The sequence below is a fragment of the Carcharhinus amblyrhynchos genome, unplaced genomic scaffold (assembly GCF_965287045.1).
Source record: "Carcharhinus amblyrhynchos unplaced genomic scaffold, sCarAmb.v2.hapA scaffold_738, whole genome shotgun sequence".
Classification (NCBI taxonomy): Eukaryota; Metazoa; Chordata; class Chondrichthyes; order Carcharhiniformes; family Carcharhinidae; genus Carcharhinus; species Carcharhinus amblyrhynchos.
In genome coordinates, this window is record NW_027650478.1 from 51,936 (window position 1) to 77,426 (window position 25,491).

At 52.7% G+C, this 25,491-nt stretch overlaps 1 protein-coding gene across 2 annotated transcripts in view; it reads right to left on the bottom strand.

Moving 5' to 3' along the window:
- The window catches only part of LOC145340042 (polyamine-transporting ATPase 13A3-like), a 74,196-nt gene extending 49,231 nt beyond the window's left edge, over positions 1-24,965 (bottom strand). For both annotated transcript variants that reach the window (XM_080184463.1, XM_080184462.1), the window contains exons 1-5: positions 24,714-24,965; positions 5,982-6,066; positions 4,843-4,936; positions 3,293-3,466; positions 1,202-1,387 (exon numbers count right to left, since the gene is read on the bottom strand). In XM_080184463.1, coding sequence (XP_080040589.1) covers positions 1,202-1,387; positions 3,293-3,466; positions 4,843-4,893 — 411 coding nt within the window. In that variant the 5' untranslated portion in view covers positions 4,894-4,936; positions 5,982-6,066; positions 24,714-24,965. The remainder of the gene's footprint in view (positions 1-1,201; positions 1,388-3,292; positions 3,467-4,842; positions 4,937-5,981; positions 6,067-24,713) is intronic.
- Positions 24,966-25,491: the final 526 nt, after the last annotated feature.

Sequence of the window (25,491 nt, forward strand, 5' to 3'; positions counted from 1 at the left end):
AACTGTTCCCTTCCTGTTGGCGAACACTTCAGTGGTCACGGGCATTCGGGTAAGCGTTCTCCAAGGCGGCCTTCACGACACACGACAGCGCAGAGTCGCTGAGCAGAGACTGATAGCCAAGTTCCACACACAGGAGGACGGTCTCAACAGGGATCTTGGGCTCATGTTGCACTATCTGTAACCCCCGTGACTTGCCTGGGTTTGCAAAACCTCACTCACTGTGCTGTCTGGAGACAATACACATCTCTTTAACCTGTGATCAGTGCTCCTTCTACACACATTGTCGGCCACTTTAGGACTTGAACAGCAAGTTAGGTGTAAAGATTCACACTCTAATCAGTAATCTCGAAACTGTCTGTGCTTTATATGCTCTGTCCGAGGCCAGAACTCTCCATTCACCTGACGAAGAGGGAGTCCCCTCGAAAGCTTGTGAGTTTACTATCAAATAAATCGGTTGGACTAAAACCTGGTGTTGTCAGACTTTTTACTTGGAGATTTAGTCAGAGTTCTATAACTGCAGTAATAAATCATCTTAAACCACTCCGTCCGGCTACTTGGGGGAAACGACAGTTTTAACCACAACAGCTTGGTATGGGCTCCTGCTCCGCCCAAGACCGTAAGAAACTACGAAGGGTCATGAATGTTGCCCAGCCCCTTTACGAAAACCAGCCTCCCATCCATTGACTCTGTCTACACTTCCTGCTGCCTCGGTAAAGCAGACAGCATGATTAAGGACCCCACACACCCCGGACATTCTCTTTTCCAACTTCCGTCAGGGAAAAGATACAAAAGTCTGAGGTCATGTACCAACCGACTCAAGAACAGCTTCTTCCCTGCTGCTGTCAGACTTTTGAATGGACCTACCTCGCATTAAGTTGATCTTTCTCTCCATCCTAGCTATGTCTGTAACACTACATTCTGCACCCTCTCCTTTCCTTGTCTATGAGCGGTATGCTTTGTCTGCATAGCGCTCAAGAAACAACACCTTTCACTGTATCCCAATACATGTGACAACAATAAATCAAATCAAATCCTTCTCCCCTATGTACTCGATGAATGGTATGCTTTGTCTGTATAGCGCAAGAAACAATACTTTTCACTGTATTCCAATACATGTGACAATAATAAATCAAATCATTCTCCACAGTCTTGTAACAACATACAAGGGACAGAAAACAAAAAGAACCCCCCGCAGATTGACCTGAACTTGTTCCACATCTGGAGTCTCGGGCAGCAGATCCTTCTTGCACTCCGACTGCTCGATCATGAGGGTGGTCGCAGTGTACGCGGGGTCCTCACGACGTCCGGGGAACAGCGCGCCCAGGGGCTCATAGCCCGGAGCCTCCATGAAATGTACCCTGACCCTGAAGCAAGTGCGGAACTCATCCTGCAGGTGGTTGAAAGAATTCCCCGTCAGTCACAGAAATCGCCAGAAGGCTCGCAGGGCAGGAGGCGGCCATTTGGCCAGAGGGTGCTAACCCTCTGCAAGAGTGCCTCAGTTATTTCCACTCTTTCCCGTACGCATGTGATTTTTCACCCTTCAGTTAGTTAACGAACCCGCCCTTGGAGGGTCACAATCGACTCTGCCTCCAGTGCACACTCAGGCAGTACTGACCCTTCACTGTGTGAAAGGTTGCCCTCATGCCGCCATTGTGTCAGCTGTGTCAAATTGACAACCTCCCGCTCTTGACCTGACCAATAACAATTTCTGCCCACCGAGTCTGACCAGGCTCCCGTGAAGGTGACATGGTGGCACAGTGGTTGTAACTGCTGCCTCACAGCGCCAGGGACCTGGGTTCGATCCCGGTTTGGGTCACTGTCTGTGTAGAGTCTGCACGTTCTCCCCATGACTGCGTGGGTTTCCTTCCACAGTCCAGACACGTGCAGGTTGGGTGGACTGGCCATGCTAAATTGCCCCTTAGTGTCCAAAGATGTGCAGGTTAGGTGGATTGGCCATGCTAAATTGCCCCTTAGTGTCCAAAGATGTGCAGGTTAGGGGATTGGCCATGCTAAATTGCCCCTTAGTGTCCAAAGATGTGCAGGTTAGGTGGATTGGCCATGCTAAATGGCCCCTTAGTGTCCAAAGATGTGCAGGTTAGGTGGATTGGCCATGCTAAATTGCCCGTTCGTGTCCAAAGATGTGCAGGTTAGGTGGATTGGCCATGCTAAATTGCCCATTCGTGTCCAAAGATGTGCAGGTTAGGTGGATTGGCCATGCTAAATTGCCCATTAGTGTCCAAAGATGTGCAGGTTAGGGGATTGGCCATGCTAAATTGCCCATTAGTGTCCAAAGATGTGCAGGTTAGGGGATTGGCCATGCTAAATTGCCCTTTAGTGTCCCAAGATCATAGAATCATAGAAACCCTACAGTACAGAAAGAGGCCCTTCGGCCCATCGAGTCTGCACTGACCACAATCCCACCCAGGCCCTACCGTCAATTCTTACATATTTTACCCACTAATCCTCTCTAACCTATGCATCTATGGTCAACTTTGCACGGCCAATCAACCTAACCCGCACATCTTTGGACTGTGGGAGGAAACGGGAGCACCCGGAGGAAACACATGCAGACACGGGGAGATGTGTAGGTTAGGTGGATTGGCCGTGGGAAATGTGTGGGGTTATGGGATAGGGCCTGGATAAAATAATCACAGTCGGTGCACACTCGATGGACCAAATGGCCTCTTCCCCACTGTCAAGATTCCATGATTTTTGACTGCTATCAAATCTCCTCCCAGTTTTCTGTGGGCCAAGAAAATCAACGTGGCCAATCTCCCAATGTTACTGAAGATGTCCGTTCCTGAATGCATTCTCAGGAATCTTTGTACACACCTTCTCTGCAATTCCTTGACATCCTTCCTAAAGCGGGCGCAATATTTCCCTGCCCTGTTTTCCCTACCAAAAAAAAAATCAGCCTCCCCCCAATGCTACAAAACCCCAATATCAGGACAGGAGGTGGCAGTGCTTGCACCCTTGGGTGCCAACCTACTGACGAGGAGACATGACCATTGGCCAGCTCTAGGGGGCGCTCTACACCCAACCTGTAATACCGCTGAGTGCCTACAGGTGGCAGTCTAATCCAACCTTCATGGCAGCCAACTTACTCGTAGCAAGCTCCAAGAGTGGCCAAGTAATGTTTTAACGACGTGGATTGAGGGGTAAATGTCAATCTCCTTTCAGAGGTAACATCTCTGAAAGGAGAGCCCCCGCGGCCTCCCCCCCCCCCCCCGGATCTTTCTCCGTCCTCAGCCACGTGCCCCCCCCACCCCCCCACCGCCCGCTGGGTCCTCACCGTGGTCCAAAGTAGCAGCACCGTCGCCTCTTCCAGCGAGACCTCCTTACACATGCACTTGACGCTCCACTCCGGCATCCAGTAGAGGAAGAGGAGGAGGAGGCCACCGCTGCACAGGGTCCCCACGCCCACCAGGCCCAGCTTCCACCAGCATGGCTGGTAACCAGCCACTTCCTGTGGGAAGATGGAACAGAGTGAGTGAGAGAGAGAGAGAGGAGCGAACCTGACCCCGGCCGGATTGCGCCTGACCATTACATGCACCGCCCCCGCCCCCTCCCCCCCCCCACCCCCTCATAGCCCACAGTGGTTTGCACTCCTGCCTCACAGTGCCAGAGACCCGGGTTCGATTCCTGGTTTGGGACACTTGGCGTGGAGTCAGCACATTCTTCCCCATGTCTGTCTCGGTTTCCTCCCCACAGTCGGGTGGATTGGACGCTAAATTGCCCCTTTGTATTTGGGGGATTGGCAGGGTAAACGTATGGGGTTACGGGAATAGGCCCTGGGTGGGATTGTGGTCGGTGTCGGCCTGTTGGGCTGAATGGCCTCTTTCTGCACTGTAGGGATTCGACGATAAATTCACCACACACTCACCCACACCCCTCCCTCCCTCCCGTCCGACTCCCCCTCCTCACCGGCTCCCCCCTCTCCTGCCTAACCTGCTCGACTCCACCCCCCCCACAACTGCCCAACCCACCCCCCAACTCCCCCTCCTGCCTGTTACATCCCTGTCCGCATCCCCGCCGTAGGTCCCCAGGCCTTTCCCACCGTACCCCAACTCCCCTCACCCAAACTCCTTCCCCACCAATTCGCTCATCTATTTTCTATTGAATCTCCCACTGCCTCACCCCACCCCCTAACTTACCCCCTGCCACCATCTCCCACCCATTCCCTCACCTCTCGATCACACACAACCCTCGCCATCTCCCACTGCGACCCCACCCACAGTAGTCCAGGCAAGTGTCCAACCCTCACCTTCACTGTGTTCCCTCAGCCAGCCTCAGCTCAGTGAAGCAATCTCCAGTGCAGACAGCAACCACCCCCCCAGCCCGCGCTCCAGTGCAGACAGCGACCCCCCAGCCCGCGCTCCAGTGCAGACAGCGACCCCCCCCGCCAAGCCCGCACTCCAGTGCAGACAGCGACCCCCCCCCCGCAGCCCGCGCTCCAGTGCAGGCAGCAACCCCCCAACCTTGACTGGTGACTTCCTCCCCAGCTAAGCCACTTTCTCATCACATCCTCTCCCTTCTTGCCAACCTCGAGACGGAGAACCCTCAACTGGGGCGGCACGGAGGAACAGTGGGTTAGCGTTGTTGCCTCACAGCGGCAGGGAACCAGGTTCGATTCCCGGCTCGGGTTACTGTCTGTGCCGAGTCTGCACATTCTTCATGTGTCTGCGTGGGTTTCCTCCCACAGTCTGAAAGACGTCATGGTTAGGGTGTAGTGACCCGAACAGGCGCCGGAGTGTGGCGACTGGGGGAACTTCACAGTAACTTCATTGCAGCGTTAATGTAAATCGTACTCTTGACTAATGAGTGAACTTTACTTGAACTCACCATCTCATCCTCGCGCTCCACGTTGAGGTACCTCTTCTCAGTTCTTTCCATTTGTCTCTGTGTCGCACCAGCCTACTGCCCCACCGCTGCAGCCCTGTGGCAACAAGGCAGATGTCAGCTCGCGGCGAACGGGTGCTGGTGTGTGTGTGTGTGTGTGTGTGTGTGTGTGTGTGTGTGGGGAGGTGAACACGACAGACCGGGTGGCATGTTAACTACCTTAACTCCATCAAACTCTCCCACTGGCACGGGATGCGGCGTGGATTCACCAGAACGGCATCAGAGGTTGAACAACTTTGACACAGGAGATGGTGAAGTGTCTCCCCCAAGCGTGCGGGAAAGGAGGGGGGTGGTGGGCGACACCTCCAGGGTAGGCGCAGGGGGAGCTATGCCTCCTCAGGTGGGCACTCACGCATGCGTACACGCTTGTGATTTGGAAAAAAAAAAGCGGATGCAATGCAGGGAATAATCTTTTCACCCAATGGGTGGTTGGGGGCCAGTGGAGCCAGGTTCAAGCGAGGCTTTCAGGAAGCAATTGGACAATTATTTGACAATGCACAGGGCGGGGGTGGGGGCTAGCGGGAAAAGGCAGGGGGAATGGGCACTAAGTTGCGATGCTCACCTTGGAGAGCCAGTGCAGGCAGGATGGGACATACGGCCTCCTTCCGGCCCGTAACGTATCTGTGATGTACGCACAAGTCTGTACAGAGTGTGTTTGGGAGCTGTGTATCTGTGCATGTCTTGTCTGCGAGCATGGCACGTGTGTCTGTTTCCACACACCAATGTCACTGTAACCCTGAGTGGGTCACTGACCTCTGTTTGAAGGGGAATTGGCGAAGAGTGAAGGTTTCCGGGAGGAGGGAGGCTCCGTAACCACAGAGATACCTGGCAGTGCGTCAAACTGCGGCTTGGCCTTAACAGGAACGGGGGAAAACACAGACGGGTGTGCTAATTTCAAGCAAGCCTTCCCCAACACACAAACCTACCAACATACCATTATTGCTGGGCTATACAGATGCCCAGCCTCCCCCCCACCCCCCAAGGATGAGCACACGGTGCTATGAATGAAGGTACCTCACGCAAAACCCCTGCACCCACTCCCCCCAGATGGGATCCGAGTCTCTGAGCGATGGAGGACTCACCCCCTTGGTTGCTGTCTCTATGTCAGCTGAAATGCTGCCACTGCACGTCCCAGACCCTTTCCTGAGGGCTCGACCGTAGGATTGCCTGCGGAGGCGGGGAGTGGTGGGGGAAGAAAGAGAGAGAAAGTAAGGCAGATGATAAATCCAACTCCCCCATCCCAGGAAGCTCAGCGCTGCAGTGGGGTAAGTAAAGTCAGTGCGTTTGGGTAAGCTGCCTCCACAAGTTCAACTACTACAAAACGTAGAATCCCTACATAGTGGAATGAGGTTATTCGGCCCATCGGGTCTGTACTAACAAAAATCCCACATATCCTGTAAACCCACACGTTTACCCTAGTTCATCCCCCAACACTAAGGGGCAACTTAGCATGGCCAATCTATCTAACCCGCACATCTTTGGAACAAGGGACAATTTAGCACGGCCAATCCACCGAACCGACACATCTTTGGACTGTGGGAGGAAAGTGGAGCACAAAGAGGAAACCCATATAGACATGGGGAGAAGGTGCAAACTCCACACAGACAGTGACCAAGCCAGAAATTGGCCCTGGGTCCCTGGAGCAGACAGGCAGCAGTGCTAACCACTGTGCCACCATCTCGCATCCAAAAACGTTCATGTTTGGTTGAAACGGTCGAGAGCTTCAGATTTTTAGGCGCCTAAATCACCAACCACCTGTCCTGGTCCCCCCACGCCGACACTATCGTTAAGAAAGCCCACCAACACCTCTACTTTCTCAGAAGACTAAGGAAATTTGGCAGGTCAGCTACGACTCTCACCAACTTTTACAGATGCCCCATAAAAAGCATTCTTTCTGGTTGTATCACAGCTTGGTATGGGCTCCTGCTCTGACCAAGACCACAAGGAACTACAAAAGGTCGTGAAAGTAGCCCAATCCATCATGCAAACCAGCCTCCCATCCACTGACTCTGTCTACACTTCCCGCTACCTCGGGAAAAAAGGCCAGCATAATCAAGGATCCCACACACCCCGGACATTCTCTTCTTCCAAAGGGAAAAAGATACAGAAGTCTGAGGTCATGTACCAAACAACTCAAGAATCGCTTCTTCCCTGATGCTGTCAGACTTTTGAATGGACCTACCTCGCATTAAGTTGATCTTTCTCTACACCCTAGCTACGACTGTAACACTACATTCTGCACCCACTCCTTTCCTTCTCTATGGATGGTATGCTGTGTCAGTATAGCGCACAAGAAACAATACTTTCCACTGTATCCCAATACATGTGACAATAATAAATCAAATCCTTCGCCCTTATGTACTCTATGAATGGTATGCTTTCTGTATAATGCGCAAGAAACAATACTTTTCACTGTATCCCAATACATGTGACAATAAATCAAATCGACAATGCCAAATTGCCCCTTCATACCAGGGAAATTAGTGGGTTTGCAGGAATTGGGCCTGTTTGATATGGTGATCGATGCAGACTTGGTGGGCTGTAGCTGTAGGGATTCTATTCCGTGACTGAGTCCTGTGTGCTCCAGCGCTTTGTACATGGCACCAAGAATGATGCTCCTGGCCTAGGACTGCATGGCGTCAAGTTGGCCATTTTACGCATGGCGGTCGGCCATCTTACGCATGGCAGTCAGCCATTTTGACCCAGCTCCCCGTGTAAAAACTTCCCTGAAAGGTTCACTGAGTTTGCCCACCTGATCATCAAATCTGGACCCCAAGAGCCTCCACAGGCTGAGGACGGTGGCTATAAATAGGGTGTGGCCGTGTCAGGCTCCAGCTGTTATTTGTATAGCTGTCGGAACGGACACGTTTCTGAGAATTCCTGATGCTCTAACTCATCCCCGAGCAGGGATCAGTCCCAAAATCAATTCCCCAAATACCAACCCCTCCTGCCACTGTACCAGTGGCAACCGTTGCTGTGGGCTGGAGGGGAGGGGGAGCTGTTCAACCGCACAAGGCCTCAGCCCAGGAATGAACGCAGATCCGGGCTGAAGTAGGCAGGAGGCTGGAAACTCCTCCTGGCCTTGGGGGCGGGGAGCAGAGCAGGATCCCAACAGGGCGGGAGGAAAGGAATGAAGAGAATGTCAATCCAAGCAATAGCACCTCTGCTCAGTTCAGCTGCCCCTTTGCCCCCACAAACCCCCCCACCATCACCCAGTTTCTGTTCACTCCAGCATCCCCTTGCCAGCTCCTGTGCACCAGAGAGTTGGTAAGGGTACAGAAACCCCTCAGGCTGTTTGCTCGTCTTGGGACAGCTCCAGTAAATAACATTGTGCGATTAGATTGAGGCACCTCAGAGTGCAACTTGCTGGACTGATAATTTTTATTGCCCTTGCTGCAACGCCTGATTTGAAACGTACTTCCGCAGAATCTGCAAACGCAAAGTACACTTTTGGAAGAAGACACGCGGGTGGGTTCGTTAAATGGAGTGCTCCTGGGCGAAAGAGAAGAGAAATAAAAACACCCAGATCCAGCCCTCACCCGCCCCAAAGCACCCCCTGCCCCACAGCTCTCCACACTCAGACCCTTGCTGACAGTGACATGGGTAAATTTCAGACTTGGCTGTGGTACACAGCCCCCTGCAGTCAAATAGCACACCCACAATCAATAATTATGCCATGAGCATCCCATCTGCAAGCTACTCACAAATCCTTACAGTGCAGAAGGACGCCACTCAGTCCATCGAGCCTGCACTAACAATAATCCCGCCCAGGCCCTATCCCGTGACTCCACGTATTTACTCTGCTGAATCCCCTGATGCGAAGAGGCCATTTAGCATGGCCAATTCACCAAACCCACGTATCTTAGGGCACTAAGGCACAATTTAGCACGGCCAATCCACCTAACCTGCACATCTTTGGACACTAAGGGGCAATTTAGCACGGCCAATCCATCTAACCTGCTCATCTGGAAACCGGAACACCTGGAGGAAACAGACACGGGGAGAATGTGCAGATTTCACCCAGACACACCCGAGACAGGAATCAAGTCCAACTCTTCCCCGCCCACCCACCCTCCTCCTGGCCCTATGCCCTCAGCTCACCTTGGTCTCTACCTCAGGACTAAGGGGCTGGAACACGCTCAGTCAGGCGTGGATTCTCAAGCATGCATTTCATGGTCAAAAATGCAGGTGAGTATGGGGTCAGGGGTGGGGGAAAGGGGAGGGGAGTGGAGTGAAGCAGCACACTGGAGGCATTGGAACGCAGGCGTTTCCCAGTAAACTGCAGGGCCGCAGTGACTCGGGCTATGTCCGTGCATCCTGTAAGCACAGCTGGGGCACGAGGGGACAGCAGAACTCTGGAGCGTGTCCAACAACCACTAATTGAAGGGCCAGTGCCTCGCGGTCTGCCTCTGAGTGATGGGCCAGCTCCCATCTCCTTTCCACAGACAGCCCGCAAACTTGTAATTATCCCACTGCTTTCTCTCCTCACTTCTGAGTTGCCGGCTGGAGCGGGGGCACCAGACTACACCCACTGTTACGGTTATGGTTTGGTGTCAACACAGGGACAATCTGAGAGAAGGGTGACTGACTGCATTTACTGTAATTCCAGCTGCAAAGAGGTGTTTGCAGCAACCAGCCTTTCCCCCAGGCAAGGGCAATTGATAACTCAGAGGGCAGAGGCTTCACAGAATCTCTACAACAGGAGGCCATTCAGCCCATTAACTCTGCACCGACCGCAATCACCCTATCCCCATAACCCGACATATTTATCCTGCTAGTCTCCCTGACACGAAGGGCCAATTTAATATGACCAATTAATCCAACCTGTACATCTTTGGAGTGTGGGAGGAAACCGGAGCACCCGGAGGGAACCAAAGCAGGCACAGGGAGAACGCGCAGACTCCGCACAGGCAGGTATCCAAGTCCGGAATTGAAAAACAAAATTTCACCATCTGCCATGGTGGGATTTGAGGTCTCACAACACCAGGTTAAAGTCCAACAGGTTTATTTGTAGCAAACACCACTAGCTTTCGGAGCGCTACTCCTTCGTCAGCTGGGTGGGAGTTCTCATCACAAGCAGGGCATAGAAAGGCACACACTCAGTTTACAGATTAGTGATTGAAATGTGAGTCTTTCCAGCTAATCAACTCTTATAGGTACAGACAATGTGAGTGGAGAGAACATTAAGCACAAGTTAAAAAGATGTGTATTGTTTCCAGACAGGGAAGTTAGTGAGATTTTGCAAGTCCAGGCAAGTTGTGGGCGTTACCTGGACTTGCAAAATCTCACTAACTTTCCTGTGTGGAAACAATACACATCTTTTTAACTTGTGCTTAATGTTCTCTCCACTCACATTGTCTGCACCTATAAGACTTGATTAGTTGGAAAGACTCACATCCTAACCATCGTTCTAAAAATTGAGTTTATGCCTTTATACGCTCTGTTTGTGATCAAAACTCCCATTCACCTGACGAAGGAACAGCCAGTTCCCAAAGCTAGCGGCATTTGCTACAAATAAACCTGTTGAACTTTAACCTGGTGTTGTAAGACTTCTTACTGTGTTTACCCCAGTCCAATGCCAGCATCTCCACATAGGAAATAGGAGCAGGAGTACGCCATCTCGCCCTTCGAGCCTGCCCCGCCATTCAATAAGATCATGGCTGATCTGGAGTGGATCAGTTCCACTTTCCCGCCCGCTCCCCATCACCCTTAATTCCCCTGTCTATCAAAAATCTATCTACCCGTGACTTTAACATATTCAACGAGGTAGCCTCCGCCACTTCAATGGGCAAAGAATTCCAGAGGTTCACCACCCTTTGAGTGAAGTTGTTCCTCCTCAACTCTGTTCTAAACTGCCCCCCCCAACATCATGGTGGGATTTGAACCCAGGTCCCCAGAGATCAGGATTACTCTGGATCACTGGACTACTAATCCAGTGATAATACCACAATGCCATCATGTCCCCGTCAACTGATTCTTAATCCCAGATTTTTTTTTTTACTGAATTCAAATTCCACCATCTACTTTGGCAGGATTCGAACCCAGTCCCCAGAACATGAACTGAGTTTCCGTATTAATAATCCAGCGATAATACCACTGGGCCATTTTGATTTGATTTATTATTGTCACATGTAAAAGGATACAGTGAAAAGTATTATTTCTTGCATGCTATACAAAGCATACCATTCATAGAGTACATAGAGAAGGATTTGATTTATTGTTGTCACATGTATTGGGGTACAGTGAAAAGAATTGCTTTTTGCATGCTATGTAGACAAAGCATACTGTTCGTAGAGAAGGAAAGGAGACAGTGCAGAATATAGTGTTACAGTCATAGCTAGGGTGTAGAGAAAGATCAATTTGATGCATCGCCTTTCTAGGGAGGGGTAAGACTTCAAAGGGGCCTAAGGGACAACTTCTTTACCCTCCCGACAGCACTGCAGGTTTACCTATGGCACACTGCTCACCATCACCTTCTCAAGAAGCATTAGGGATGGGCAATAAATTCTGGCCTCCAACGACGCCAAAAATATATTCAACAAAGATATATTCAAAGAAAATAGAGAGAGAGAGAGAGGCCCAAGAGGGAATTGACGGTAACCGCTCCCAATAGGTCCGTCACGTCATTACCCACTGAAACCTCTCAGAAGGAGATTCCTGGCAGGGACTGCACATTTTAAACAAACTCGCCACAGATTGAATGAGCTGCAAGACAGAGTGGTTGAGGCAGGTACAATAGCGACATTTAAAAAGCATCTGGATAAGTACATGGATGGGAAAGGCTTAGTGGAATACAGGCCAAATGTCGGACTAGCTGGGAGGGCACAATGGTCAGCATGGACTGGTCAGGCCGAGAGGCCTGTTTCTGTGCTGTATTGCACTACAATTCTATAACCACAAGCAGAGGGAGGACTAATACAAACTGCTGCCCGAATGCTGACTACTGTTCACACTTGATCCAGGTAAAGCGCACAGGCAGAGGTTTGCACAGTAGATACAGGGATCGTCATTTCAGGAAGGGCCTAAACTCACTGTAGATGGGCTGGCATGTGTACGGGACACAGGTCCCCAGTCCAACTCCGGCATTTCTACTACAGGACACAGGCACAGAGGAAGACATCAGACCTGGGGCTGGTCTCAATCAGCCACAATGTGCTACCCTCATCATAAAGGTCAGAAGTGGAGATGTATTTTTGAGCATTCAGCACCTTTCGCTTCCCCTCAGACACTGACGCAGTTAGTACCCGGATACAGCGAGACCCAGACAACATTTCAACATGGACGGATGTAAGTGGCAAGTACCATTCTTGGCACATCAGTGCCAAGCAATGACTATCAATGCCATCACCCACTGGCTTTACAATCACGGACTCCCCCACTGTCCATGTCCTGGGGGCTCAGCATTGCCCAGAAGGGGTGGCTTGGTGGCACTGTGTTTAGCACTGCTGCCTCACAGCGTCAGGGACCCGGGTTCGATTCCCAGCTTGGGTCACTGTCTGTGTGGAGTTTGCACGTTCTCCCCCGTGTCTGCGTGGGTTTCCTCTGGATGCTCCAGTTTCCTCCCACAGTCCAAAGATGTGCAGGATAGGTGGATTGGCCATGCTGAATTGCCCCTAGTGTCCAAAGATGTGCAGGTTCAGTGGATGGCCATAATAAATTGCCCCTTAGTTTCCAAATATGTGCAGGTTAGGTGGATTGGCCTTGCTAAATTGTCCCTTAGTATCTAAATATATGTGGGTTAGGTGGATTGGCCATGTGAAATTCTCCCTCAGCATCCAAAGACGTGCAGGTTAGGTTGATTGGCCATGCTAAATTGCCTCTAAGTGACCCGGGATGTGTAGGTTAGAGGGGTTAGCAGGATAAATATGGATATGATGCGGATAGGGCCTGGGTAGGATTGTCGTTGGTGCAGGCTCGATGGGCCATATGGCCTCCTTCTCCACTGTAGGGATTCTCTGATTTTATGCTAAGAAACTGAACTGGACCAACCATACATACTGTGGCTAAACTAGAGAAATTCAGAGGTTATAAATTCTACATCGAGCAACTCACCCCATCTCCCTAATGCCTGTCCACCCACTCACTACATGACTAAAGTCAACACCCCCTTGATATTCAATGGTTTTGCTGCCACTGAATCTCCCACTTTCAACATCTTCGGAGTTACCATTGACCAGAAACTCAACTTGACTCACCAAATAAACACAGCAGCTACAAGAGCAGGTCAGAGGCTAGGAATGCTGTGATAAGTGACTCACCTCCTGACTCCCGCCCCCCCCCCCCCCCCCCCCCCCAAAAAGCCTATCCACCATCTACAAGGACACAAGTCTCCCCTTGCCGGATGGGTGCGGCTCCCAACAACACTCAAGAAGCTCGACACCATCTAGGACAAAGCAGCCCCTCCTGATTGGCATCCCATCCACAAACATTCACTCCCTCCACCACTGATGGCCGGTGGTAGCCGTGTGTACTATCTACAAGGTGCACTGCAGCAAGGCTCCTTCAACAGCACCTTCCAAACCCACAATCTCTACCATCTAGAAGGACAAGGGCAGCAGACACATGGGAACACCACCATCCCCGAGTTCCCCTCCAAGCCACTCATCAGCCCGACTCAGAAAAATATCGGCCGTTCCTTCGCAGTTGCTGGGGTCAAAATCCTGGAATTCCCTCCCTAACAGCATTGTGGGTCAACTCTCAGCACGTGAACTGCAGCGATTCAAGATGGCGGCTCACCCACCACTTTCCCAAAGGCAACTAGGGATAGGGCAATAAATGCTGACCTAGCCAGCGACTCGCGTGTCCCATGAATGAACGAAAAACTTGTGCGGTTGCAACAATACTTCGGCAAAGCAGCCTCGCTTTAATTGGCACCCCATCTACCATCTTCAACTCCCTCCAACACTGACACTCTGTGGCAGCTGGGTACACCATCTACAAGATGCACTGCAGCAACTCACCGTGCTGTCCAAACCTTCAAGCTCTACCCCCTGGAAGTACAAGGGCAGCAGCAGGCCCACAGCAACTGCAGGTTCCCTCTAAACTGCACACCATCCTAACTCGCCGTTCCTGCACAGTCGCTGGGAGGGGCAGCATTGGAACTCCCTTCCCCGACAGCACTGCGTGTTTAACCTACGGCACACGGCTCACCATCACCTTCTCCAGAGGAATCAGGGAATGGGCAATAAATGCTGGCCTATCCAGCGACGCCCAGGTCCTGTGAACAAAGATGTGTTCAACGAAAAAAAAGAGACAGCTGCCCAAGAGGGAATCGACAGTAGCCGCTCCCAATAGGTTTGTCACGTCTTCACACTCTGAACCCTCCACAGGGAGATTCCTGGCAGGGATTGCATGTTTTAATCAGACTCACCATGTCCCCGATACAAAGAACACAGGCAGGGGAGCAAGTCAACAGAAAAAACCAAAGAAATTTGTTAACTGAAAGAAAAGGAGACAAAGAGAGAGAGAGAGAAAGAGAAATACACAGAGACAATAAAACAAACTTGAATTCCAAATCACAGAACCCTGCAGTACAGAATGAGGCCATTTAGCCCATCAAGTTTGCATTGGCCAGAATCCCACCCGAGGCCCTAACCCCACATATTTACCCCACTAATTCCTCTAATCAACTCATCCCAGCACCCTAAGGGGCAATTTAGCTTGGCCAATCCACCTAACCTGTATATCATTGGACATTAAGGGTCAATTTAGCATTGCCAATCCACTAACCCAATCATCTTTGGACACTAAGGAGTAACTTAGCATGGCCAATACATATGATCTGCACATCTTTGGACTGTGGGAGGGAAACCGGAGCACCCAGAGGAAACATACGCAGACCTGGGGAGAATGTGCAAACTCTGCACAGATAGTGACCCAAGCTGGGAATTGAACCCGAATCCCTGGCGCTGGGAGGCAACAGTGCTAACCACTGTGTCACCATGCCGTCCAAATTTTCTAGGTGTCCAGTTCACCAACAACCTGTCCCAATCCCTCCATGCTGACATTATAGTCAAGAAAGCTCCTACTTTTTCAGCAGGCCAAGGAGACAGAGTACAGGAACGAGACAGAGAAGCTGGTGAACTGGCGCGACGACAATAATCTCTCCCTCAGTGTCAGTAAAACGAAGGAGATTGCCATCGACCACAGGATGTGTAAAGGAGAACATGCCCCTGTCTACATCAACGGGAACAAAGTAGAAAGGGTTGAGAGCTTCAAGTTTTTAGGTGTCCAGATCACCAACAACCTGTCCTGGTACCCTCCATGCCAACACTATAGTTAAGAAAGCCCACCAACATCTCTACTTTCTCAGAAGACCAAGGAAATTTGGCATGTCCACTACAACTCTCACCAACTTTTACAGATGCACCATAGAAAGCATTCTTTCTGGTTGCATCACAGCTTAGTATGGCTCATGGTCTGCCCAAGACTGCAAGAAATGACAAAAGGTTGTGAATGTAACCCAATCCATCACGCAAACCAGCCTCCCAGCCATTGACTCTGTCTACACTTCCCACTGCCTCAGGAAAAGCAGCCAGCATAACTAAGGACCCCTCGCACCCCGGACATTCTCTCTTCCATCTTCTTCCATTAGAAAAAGTTACCGAAGTCTGAGGTCACGTATCAACTGACTCAAGAACAGCTTCTTCCCTGCTGCTGTCAGACTTTTGAATGGTCCTGTGACTTACTAAGCTGATCTTTTGATAGTTGTTTACTCTGGAGCAGCCAAGGAGAGACCTAATAGAGCACTATAAAATTATGAGGGGTGTAGGTAGTTAAAGCTAAAGTTAAAGCTTATTTATTAGTGTCACAAGTCAGCTGACATTAACACTGCAATCAAGTTACTGTGAAATTCCCCTATTCGCCACACTCCGATGCCTGTTCGGGTAACACTGAGGGAGAATTTAGCACGGCCGATCTGCTCTAACCAGCACATCTTTCGGACTGCGGGAGGAGACCACAGCAACCGGAGGAAACCCACGCAGACACAGGGACAACGTGCAGACTCCACGCAGACAAATAGTGACCTAAGCCAGGAATTGAACCCGGGTTCCTGATGCTGTGAGGCAGCAGTGATAACCACTGTGCTACCATGCCGCCCGTCTGCACGCTCTCCTACGAACAGTATGCTTTGTCTGTATAGCGCGCTAGAAACAATACTTTTCACTGTATCCCAATATGTGACAGTAATAAATGAAATCCTTCTTCCCATATAATCTATGAATGGTATGCTTTGTCTGTATAGCGCGCAAAAATCAATACTTTTCACTGTATCCCAATACGTGACAATAATAAATCAAATCAAATCCTTCTCCCCATGTACTCTATGAACAGTATGCTTGTCTGTATAGCAAGCAAGAAACAATACTTTTCACTGTACGCTGACACATGCAACAATAATAAATCAAATCGTTCTCCCCTATGTACTCTATGAACGGTATGCTTGTCTGTATAGTAAGCAAGAAACAATACTTTTCACTGTATCCCAATACATGTGACAATAACAAATCAAATTAAAATCAAACCTTGCAGCTAGTACAGAAGCACCTGGCAGAATCACAGCAGCAGTCCCGCTTCACCTCCAAGGGCGAGAGCCTCCAAGCCCAACTCCCAGCAAGACGCAAGCTGTGGGCCTCAGTGCCTCCCCTGCAGCTTGCTCTCTCTCTGTATCCCTCAGACAGAAAGGCAGCAGCCAGCGTCCAGCCTTGCGGCACAGCACAATTACAGGAGGTACCCAAACAATGTGCACACCCAGCACGACAATGAGGCCTTTGGAAAAGCACGGTGGCCTCCTCCTCTAACCCATTTCCTTCAGAACTCGCTGCCATTTTCTCAGAGCTCCAAGAGCTCGGGCTGATCTTTGAGCGACTGAGTGTCTCTCAAGCCCTGGTCTATTATTGCTCTCAGAACAAAAACTGCTTCCCGTCTGTCGGTCCTGATACGATCATTTGGTCCGAGCACTTCATGGCGGAGTTACAGATGGAGATCTGCATCAGCAATGAAGGGGAATGCACTGCTTGCAATATGGTAGCTACAATCAAGAGGAGCGCCGTGACTGAAATGCGAGCGAGCGGGGAAGGGATACAGGATTACCGTGCGAGGAAAGATTGGGACGAACAGGCCTGTATTCACTGGCGTTTAGATGATTTACTTATTGGTGTCACAAGTTGGCGTATATCAACACTGCAATGAAGTTACTGTGAAAATCCCCAAGTCGCCACAATCTGGTGCCTGTTCAGGTAACATGGAGGGAGCAATTCACACCTAAGCAGTTCATCTTTGGACACCAAGGGCAATTTAGCACGACCAATCCACCTAAGCTGCACATCTTTGGATACTAAGGGATAATTTAGCATAGCCAATCCACCGAACCTGCACATCTTTCAGACTGTGGAAGGAAACCAGAGCACCTGGAGAAAATCCACGAAACATGGGGAGAACGTCCAGACTCCACACAGACAGTGACCCAAGCCAGGAATTGAAGCCAGGTCCCTAGCACTGTGAGGCAGCAGTGCTAACCATCGTGCCGCCTGAGAACTGCCATTTAATACGCTTAAGTCTAAGAACAGGGGGAAGTTTAAGGAAGATGTGAGGGGGAAGTTCTTCCACACAGAGTGATGGGTGCCTGGAACGTGCTGCCAGAGATGGTACGAGAAACAGGCATAATAGCAATATTTAAGAGGCATCTAGACAGGTACATGAAAAGGGCAGGAATAGAGGGATGCAGACTGAATAAGAGCAGGAGGTCTTTTTTTCAGTTTAGTCAGGGCATCATGATCGGCATGGGCCAAATGGCCTGCTGCTGTGTTGTACTGTTCATGGTTCTTTGTATGTCTAAACTGTAAAGGGGCAGCACGGTGGCACAGTGGTTAGAGCTGTTGCCTCACAGCGCTAAAGACCTGGGTTCAATTCTGGCCTCAGATCACTGTCTATGTGGAGTTTGCACATTCTCCCTGCGTCTAGGTGGGTTTCCTCCAGGTACTCCAGATTCCTCTCACAGTCCAAGATAAAAAGTGTGGGTTAGGTGGACTACAAGGCAATTTAGCATGGCCAATCCACCTAATCTATACATCTTTGGATTCTAAGGGGCAATTTAGCATGGTCAATCCATCTAACCTACGTATCTTTGGACACAAAGGGGCAATTTAGTTTGGCCAATCCACCTAACCTGCACATCTTTGGATACGAAGGGACAATTTATATGGCCAATCAACCTAACACACATTTTTGGACACTAAGGGGCAATTTAGCATGGCCAATCCACCTAACCTCCGCATCTTTGGACACTAAGGGACAACTTAGCACGGCCAATCTACCTAACCTGTACATCTTTGGACACTAAGGGGCAAGTTAGCGCATCCAATCAACCTAATCTACACATCTTTGGACACTAAGGAGCAAGTCAGCAAGGCCAATCCAACTAACCTGCACATCTTTGGAGTGCAGGGGGAAACCAGAGTACCCAGAGGAAATTCCCTTTAGAAAAAAAAACAGGAACGTGATGAAATACCTGCTCCTCTGTTTTGATAAAAGCAAAAATTCTGTGGATGCTGGAGAGCGAGTGGAAATAAAAGCAGAAAGTGTTGGTAAAACCTCGGCAGGTCTGGCAGCGTGTGGGGAGAGAGGGCCAATGTTTGGAGGGCAAAAGGAGCTGCCTTCATTTGAGAGTCAGAGCTCTGGAGATTACAATGAGGCTCTTCGGCCCATCGTGTCTGCGCCGGCCGTCACCAAGCCCCTATCTACTCTAATCCCATTACCCAGCACTTGGTCCAAAGCTTTGCGTGCTAGGGTGTTTCCAAATGCTCATCTAAATGCTTCTTCAATGTTGTGAGGGTTCCCACCTCATTCACCCTTTCAGGCAGCGGATCCCAAATGCCCACCACCCTCTGGGTGAAAAAGTTTCCCCTCAAATCCCGCTCCACTCCGGCACCTGCTCGGGTAACACTGAGGGAGAATTTCGCACAGCCAATCCACTTAATCCGCACATCTTTGGAGGAAACCAGAGCACGCGGTCGAAACCCCTGCAGACACTGGGAGAACGTGCAGACTCTGCACAAACAATGACCCGAGCCGGGAATCGAGCCCAGTTCTGTGGCACTGTGAGGCAGCAGTGCTAACCACTGTGCCACTGAAAATCTTAACTGTTTTTCTCTCTCCACAGATGCTGCTGGGTCTTCACAAGATTTTCTGTTCCTATTTAATCGATGACAGTTGAGGGATGTATAATGGCCCCAGGACACTGACCTGGGCGTGGGCAGAGCGGGGAAGGTTAGAACACTGAGGCGGCAGACGAGGACTTGGTTTAGTATCTCCAGAAGACGATATTTCCGACATGCACCCCAGCCCCCACTCAGCGCCGGATATGTCCGTCTGGGCTTAGGTCTGTGGAGTGAAACTGCAGCCCATAACATTTGGAGTCAGGGGTTTATCACACCACCCTGTCTGGCGTTACATGGCACTCTGGCTCCTGGCACCCACATAAGACGTGAAAGAGATCGGCAGACAGTAAAACTGATGCACCACAGGGGAGATGGACACCCGATCTAGCAAACTTTATGGCAGCTAATTCGCTGGCTCAAAGGTACGGAGTTGATTGCTCGTTGGTGACTGCGAAACATCAAATTGATTGCAGTGATAAAAAGCCAAGGTGGTTTCGGGCAATTATTTGTATTGGCACAGAGGGATTCCAAAGGTCTGGCCAGAAATAGCACTGGGAGGGGGAGAGAGAGAGAGAGAGAGAGGGGCAGACAGAGAGAGGGGCAGACAGAGAGAGAGAGACAGACAGAGAGAGAGAGAGACAGGCAGGCAGAGAGAGAGACACACAGACAGAGACAGACAGACAGAGAGGCAGGCAGACTGACCCGGTGGGGGAGGGGTGGGACATCAGGGAGGAGGGGTAGGACATTTGGGGGGGGGGGGGGGGGGGGGGGCACCCACGGGTGGGTGAGTAGGGGGGGAGGTACCCACGGGTGGGTAGGGGGGGAGGTACCCACGGGTGGGTAGGGGGGGAGGTACCCACGGGTGGGTAGGGGGGGAGGTACCCACGGGTGGGTAGGGGGGGAGGTACCCACGGGTGGGTAGGGGGGGAGGTACCCACGGGTGGGTAGGGGGGGAGGTACCCACGGGTGGGTGGGTGGGTAAGGGAGATGAGCTGAAGGGCCTCATTCGACATTGAGAAATTGTCCCCTAATGGCTCCCAGCAAACGGAAGGCAATAAGGAAGTTGTAGGGCCAAGGTTGGTGAGTCATGGCTCTTGGCTGCCCCGTGACTCACTCATTTCCTTAACAAAGCAGCAATTTTTCTGAATTAGCTCAAAGTTCCTCCCTCCTCCCACAGTCCCAGGACGGAGCTTGATTACTCACTCTGGCAAACATGTTAACATGCATCAGCGAAAGAATTTTGGAGGGGAGCCCGGGCTACACTGGCAGAGTTGAAGCAAGAAGTTAGTGTCACAAGTCGGCTTACATTAACAGTGCAATGAAGTTACTATGAAATCCCCCAGTCGCCACACTCCAGCGCCTGTTCGGGTAACACTGAGGGAGAATTTAGCATTTAACCAGCACGCCTTTTGGACTGTGGGAGGAAACCCACGCAGACATGGGGAGAATGTGCAAAATCCGCACAGACAGTGACCCAAGCCCGCAATTGAAGCCGGGTTCCTGGCGCTGCGAGGCAGCAGTGCTAACAATGTACACGGCCTTTGTCAGGCATAGAACATAACAGCGCAGTACAGGCCCTTCGGCTCTCTATGTTACGCATGGGATAAACTAGGGCACAAATACGCTCGCGAACACACGGAGACAGAGACACACACGATACACAGAAAGATCAACAGGGAGAGAATTTGGATGGCAATTCTATGAGGCAAGGAGCCAGGAATGGGACTTGGGTGGGGGTGGTGGTGGTGTGCTTCTGGCAGATTAGTTAGAAGTTTGTGTCAGGGTTGATTGGGGGTTTTGGGTTTAAATTTAGGGTTTGCTTCAATCTCTGTCTCTCTCCAGGTTATTGTGTGGGAAGGTGGGTATGTGGGAGTTTACAGGATGATTTGGCCGCGTGGGGGAGGGGTAGTTGGGATTTATTTTAGGATTTGCTGGTGGGGGGGGGGGGGAGCGGGGGGAGGCGGTTTGGTGGTGTATGTGGGAGTTTGTGGTGGGTGGGAGGAATTGCTGCCTCAGTCTCAATCTCAATCCCGGGTTATTGGAGAGGGTTGGGGGAATTCGAGGGGTTTGCTGTCAGTCTCTCTCTCGATCCCGGGTTATTTGAAGAGGGCTGTCAGTCCCTCTCGGTTTCTCACCTGGGTTATGGGGGGGGTGCTGCTGCTGTCTCTCAGTCTCTCTCTATCCGGGTTATTTGAGAGGGTTGGGGAGTTAGACGGGTTTGCTGTCAGTCTCTCACGCGGCTTATTTGAGAGGGTTGGGGGAGTTAGATGGGTTTGCTGTCAGTCTCTCTATCGTGGATTATTTGAGAGGTTGGGGAGTTAGAAGGGTTTGCTGTCAGTCTCTCACCCGGATTATTTGAGAGGTTGGGGAGTTAGAAGGGTTTGCTGTCAGTCTCTCACCCAGGTTATGTGGGGGTATGTTGGAGTTTAGGGGTGATTTTTTTGGGGGAGGTGTTTAGGTTTGGGGATTTTGTCACCATTTACAGTGATCGTTGGGGATTGTGTCTCTATTTAAGGTGATCCTTGGGGACTGTGTACCTATTTAGAGGAATCCTTGGGGATTGTGTCACGATTTAGATTGATCCTTCGGGTTGAGGTTGCAGTCTCTGTCTCTCTCTCCCTCTCTATCCTGGGTTATTTGAGAGGGTTGGGGGAGTTAAGAGAGGTTTGCTGTCAGTCTCTCTCTCTCTCTCAATCCCAGATTATTTGAGGGGGTTGGGGGAGTTAGAGTGGTTTGCTGTCAGTCTCTCTCTCTCTATATCCCAGGTTATTTGAGAGGGTTGGGGGTGTTAGGTTTGCTGTCAGTCTCTCTCTCTCTCAATCCCGGGTTATTTGAAGGAGTTAAGGTTTATGGGGATTTACTGTTCATCCCTCACTCACTCTCTTCTTCTCTCACCTGGGTTATTTGAGGGGGGTTAGAGGGTTTTGCTGTCAGTCTCTCACCTGGGTTATTTGGGGTGATGTGAGAGTTTAGGGGTGATTTTTTGGGGGAAGTGTTTAGGGTTGGGGGTGGGGGGGCTTGGGGATTGCTGTCTCTCAGTCTCTCTCCTGCGTTATTTGAGAGGGTTGTGGGGGGGAGTTAGAGGGTTTTGCTGTCAGTCTCTCTCTCTCTCAGTCTCTGTCTCTCTATCCTGGGTTATTTGACGGAGGTGGGTGGGGGGTTTGCTGTCAGTCACTCTCGGTCTCTTACCCAAGTTATTGGGGAGCAGGTGTACGTAGGGGTTGAGGGGTGAATTTTGAGGGGGGTGGTAAGGCGTCGGGGGTGGGGTGTTTGCTGTCTCTCAGTGGAAGTTTCGGGGTCATTTTTAGCGGTGGGTTGGGGGGGGGGGGGTGCTGTTTTGCTGTCTCAATCAGTCTCTCTCTCGGTCTCTCAGCCAGGTTATTGGAGGGGCGTACGTGGGAGTTTCGGTGGTGGGGGGGGATGTGTACGTGGGAGTTTGGGGGGGGGGGGGGGGGGGGAGATGTACGTGGGAGTTTCGGGGGGGGGGGGAGACGTACGTGGGAGTTTCGGGGGGGGAGACGTACGTGGGAGTTTCGGGGGGGGAGACGTACGTGGGAGTTTCGGGGGGGGAGACGTACGTGGGAGTTTCGGGGGGGGAGACGTACGTGGGAGTTTCGGGGGGGGAGACGTACGTGGGAGTTTCGGGGGGGGAGACGTACGTGGGAGTTTCGGGGGGGGGAGACGTACGTGGGAGTTTCGGGGGGGGAGACGTACGTGGGAGTTTCGGGGGGGAGACGTACGTGGGAGTTTCGGGGGGGGAGACGTACGTGGGAGTTTCGGGGGGGGAGACGTACGTGGGAGTTTCGGGGGGGGAGACGTACGTGGGAGTTTCGGGGGGGGAGACGTACGTGGGAGTTTCGGGGGGGGAGACGTACGTGGGAGTTTCGGGGGGGGGGAGACGTACGTGGGAGTTTCGGGGGGGGAGACGTACGTGGGAGTTTCGGGGGGGGAGACGTACGTGGGAGTTTCGGGGGGGGGGGAGACGTACGTGGGAGTTTCGGGGGGGGGGAGACGTACGTGGGAGTTTCCGGGGGGGGGAGACGTACGTGGGAGTTTCGGGGGGGGGGAGACGTACGTGGGAGTTTCGGGGGGGGGGAGACGTACGTGGGAGTTTCGGGGGGGGGGGGAGACGTACGTGGGAGTTTCGGGGGGGGGGGAGACGTACGTGGGAGTTTCGGGGGGGGAGACGTACGTGGGAGTTTCCGGGGGGGGAGACGTACGTGGGAGTTTCGGGGGGGGGGGGAGACGTACGTGGGAGTTTCGGGGGGGGGGGAGACGTACGTGGGAGTTTCGGGGGGGGAGACGTACGTGGGAGTTTCGGGGGGGGGGGGGAGACGTACGTGGGAGTTTCGGGGGGGGGGAGACGTACGTGGGAGTTTCGGGGGGGGGAGACGTACGTGGGAGTTTCGGGGGGGGGGGAGACGTACGTGGGAGTTTCGGGGGGGGGGAGACGTACGCGGGAGTTTCGGGGGGGAGACGTACGCGGGAGTTTCGGGGGGGGAGACGTACGCGGGAGTTTCGGGGGGGGAGACGTACGCGGGAGTTTCGGGGGGGGAGACGTACGCGGGAGTTTCGGGGGGGGAGACGTACGCGGGAGTTTCGGGGGGGGAGACGTACGCGGGAGTTTCGGGGGGGGGAGACGTACGCGGGAGTTTCTGGGGGGGAGACGTACGCGGGAGTTTCGGGGGGGGAGACGTACGCGGGAGTTTCGGGGGGGAGACGTACGCGGGAGTTTCGGGGGGGAGACGTACGCGGGAGTTTCGGGGGGGAGACGTACGCGGGAGTTTCGGGGGGGAGACGTACGCGGGAGTTTCGGGGGGGAGACGTACGCGGGAGTTTCGGGGGGGAGACGTACGCGGGAGTTTCGGGGGGGAGACGTACGCGGGAGTTTCGGGGGGGAGACGTACGCGGGAGTTTCGGGGGGGAGACGTACGCGGGAGTTTCGGGGGGGGGCCTACGTGGGAGTTTCGGGGGGGGCCTACGTGGGAGTTTCGGGGGGCCTACGTGGGAGTTTCGGGGGGGGCCTACGTGGGAGTTTCGGGGTGATTTTTTGTGGGGTGTTTAGGGGGGTAATTTTTTGTGGGGTGTTTGAGGGTAATTTTTTGTGGGGTGTTTAGGGGGGTGGTTTTTTTGTGGGGTGTTTAGGGGGTGGTTTTTTGTGGGGTGTTTAGGGGGGTGGTTTTTTGGTGGGGTGTTTAGGGGGGTGGTTTTTTGGTGGGGTGTTTAGGGGGTGGTTTTTTGGTGGGGTGTTTAGGGGGGTGGTTTTTTGGTGGGGTGTTTAGGGGGGTGGTTTTTTGGTGGGGTGTTTAGGGGGGTGATTTTTTTGGTGGGGTGTTTCGGGGGTGATTTTTTTGGTGGGGTGTTTAGGGGGTGATTTTTTGTGGGGTGTTGTCTCTCAGTCTCTCACCCAGGTTATTGGGGCGGTATGGGGGTGATTTGGGGGTGGTGGGGTGATTTTGGGGGGGGTGGGTGGGGTGATTTGCTCTCAGTCTCTCACCCGGATTATAGGGGGGGGTGTATGTGGGATTTTTAGGGGGCGATTTGGGCGGGTGTTTAGCGTTTTGGTGGGTGCTGTCTCTTCCTCTCTCATCTGGGTTATTGGGGGCTATGGGGGAGTAATTTGGGGTTGGGGAGGGTTTGCTCTCAGTCTCTCACCCGGGTGAGGCTCCACATCACATGGCATTGAGCGGCCCCGCACTCGGACACGGCTCCGCTCCGCTCGCTGCCGCCGCTCCCGCTGGGCCCGGGCCTCGCGTCTCTCTCTCGCTCTCGATACCGCTCCCTTTGCCTCTGCCGGTGTCGGCGGCACTGGGCCCAGCTCTCTGCTCCCCGCTCCGATCGCACTAGGCCTCAGGCCTCGGTCTCTCGCTGCAAGTCGCTCACCGTCCGCTCGCTGCCGGCACCGGCCGTTACTGGCAGGCCCCGCCCCCTCATGCCAGACCCCGCCTCCCCCGAGACCTGGCCCCGCCTCCTCAGCCTGAACTCATCCCAAAGCCTGGCCCCACCCCCTAATCTGACCCCGCCCTTCAAGTCTCACCCCGCCTTTCAGGTTGATCCCGCCACCTCAGCCTGACCCCGCCCCCTCAGCCCGAACAGGCTCCTGAGCCTGGCCCCGCCCCCTCAGCCTGACCCAGCCCCCTCGGCCTGACCCCTCCCTCAGACTGATCCCGCCCCATCAGCCGGACCACGCCCCCTCAACAAGACCCCGCCCCTCGACCTGACCGCGCCCCTCGATCTGACCCCGCCCCCTGCGTCTGACCTGCCCCCTTGCACTAGCCCGCCCCCCCGGGCACAAATCCCGCCCCATCTGGCCTGGCCCTGCCCCTCAAACTGACTCCGCCCTGTGGAGCCAAACCCCGCCCCCTGGACCCAAACCGCGCCCCCTTGACCCAAACCCCGCCCCTGGACCCAAACCCCACCCCATGGATCCAAA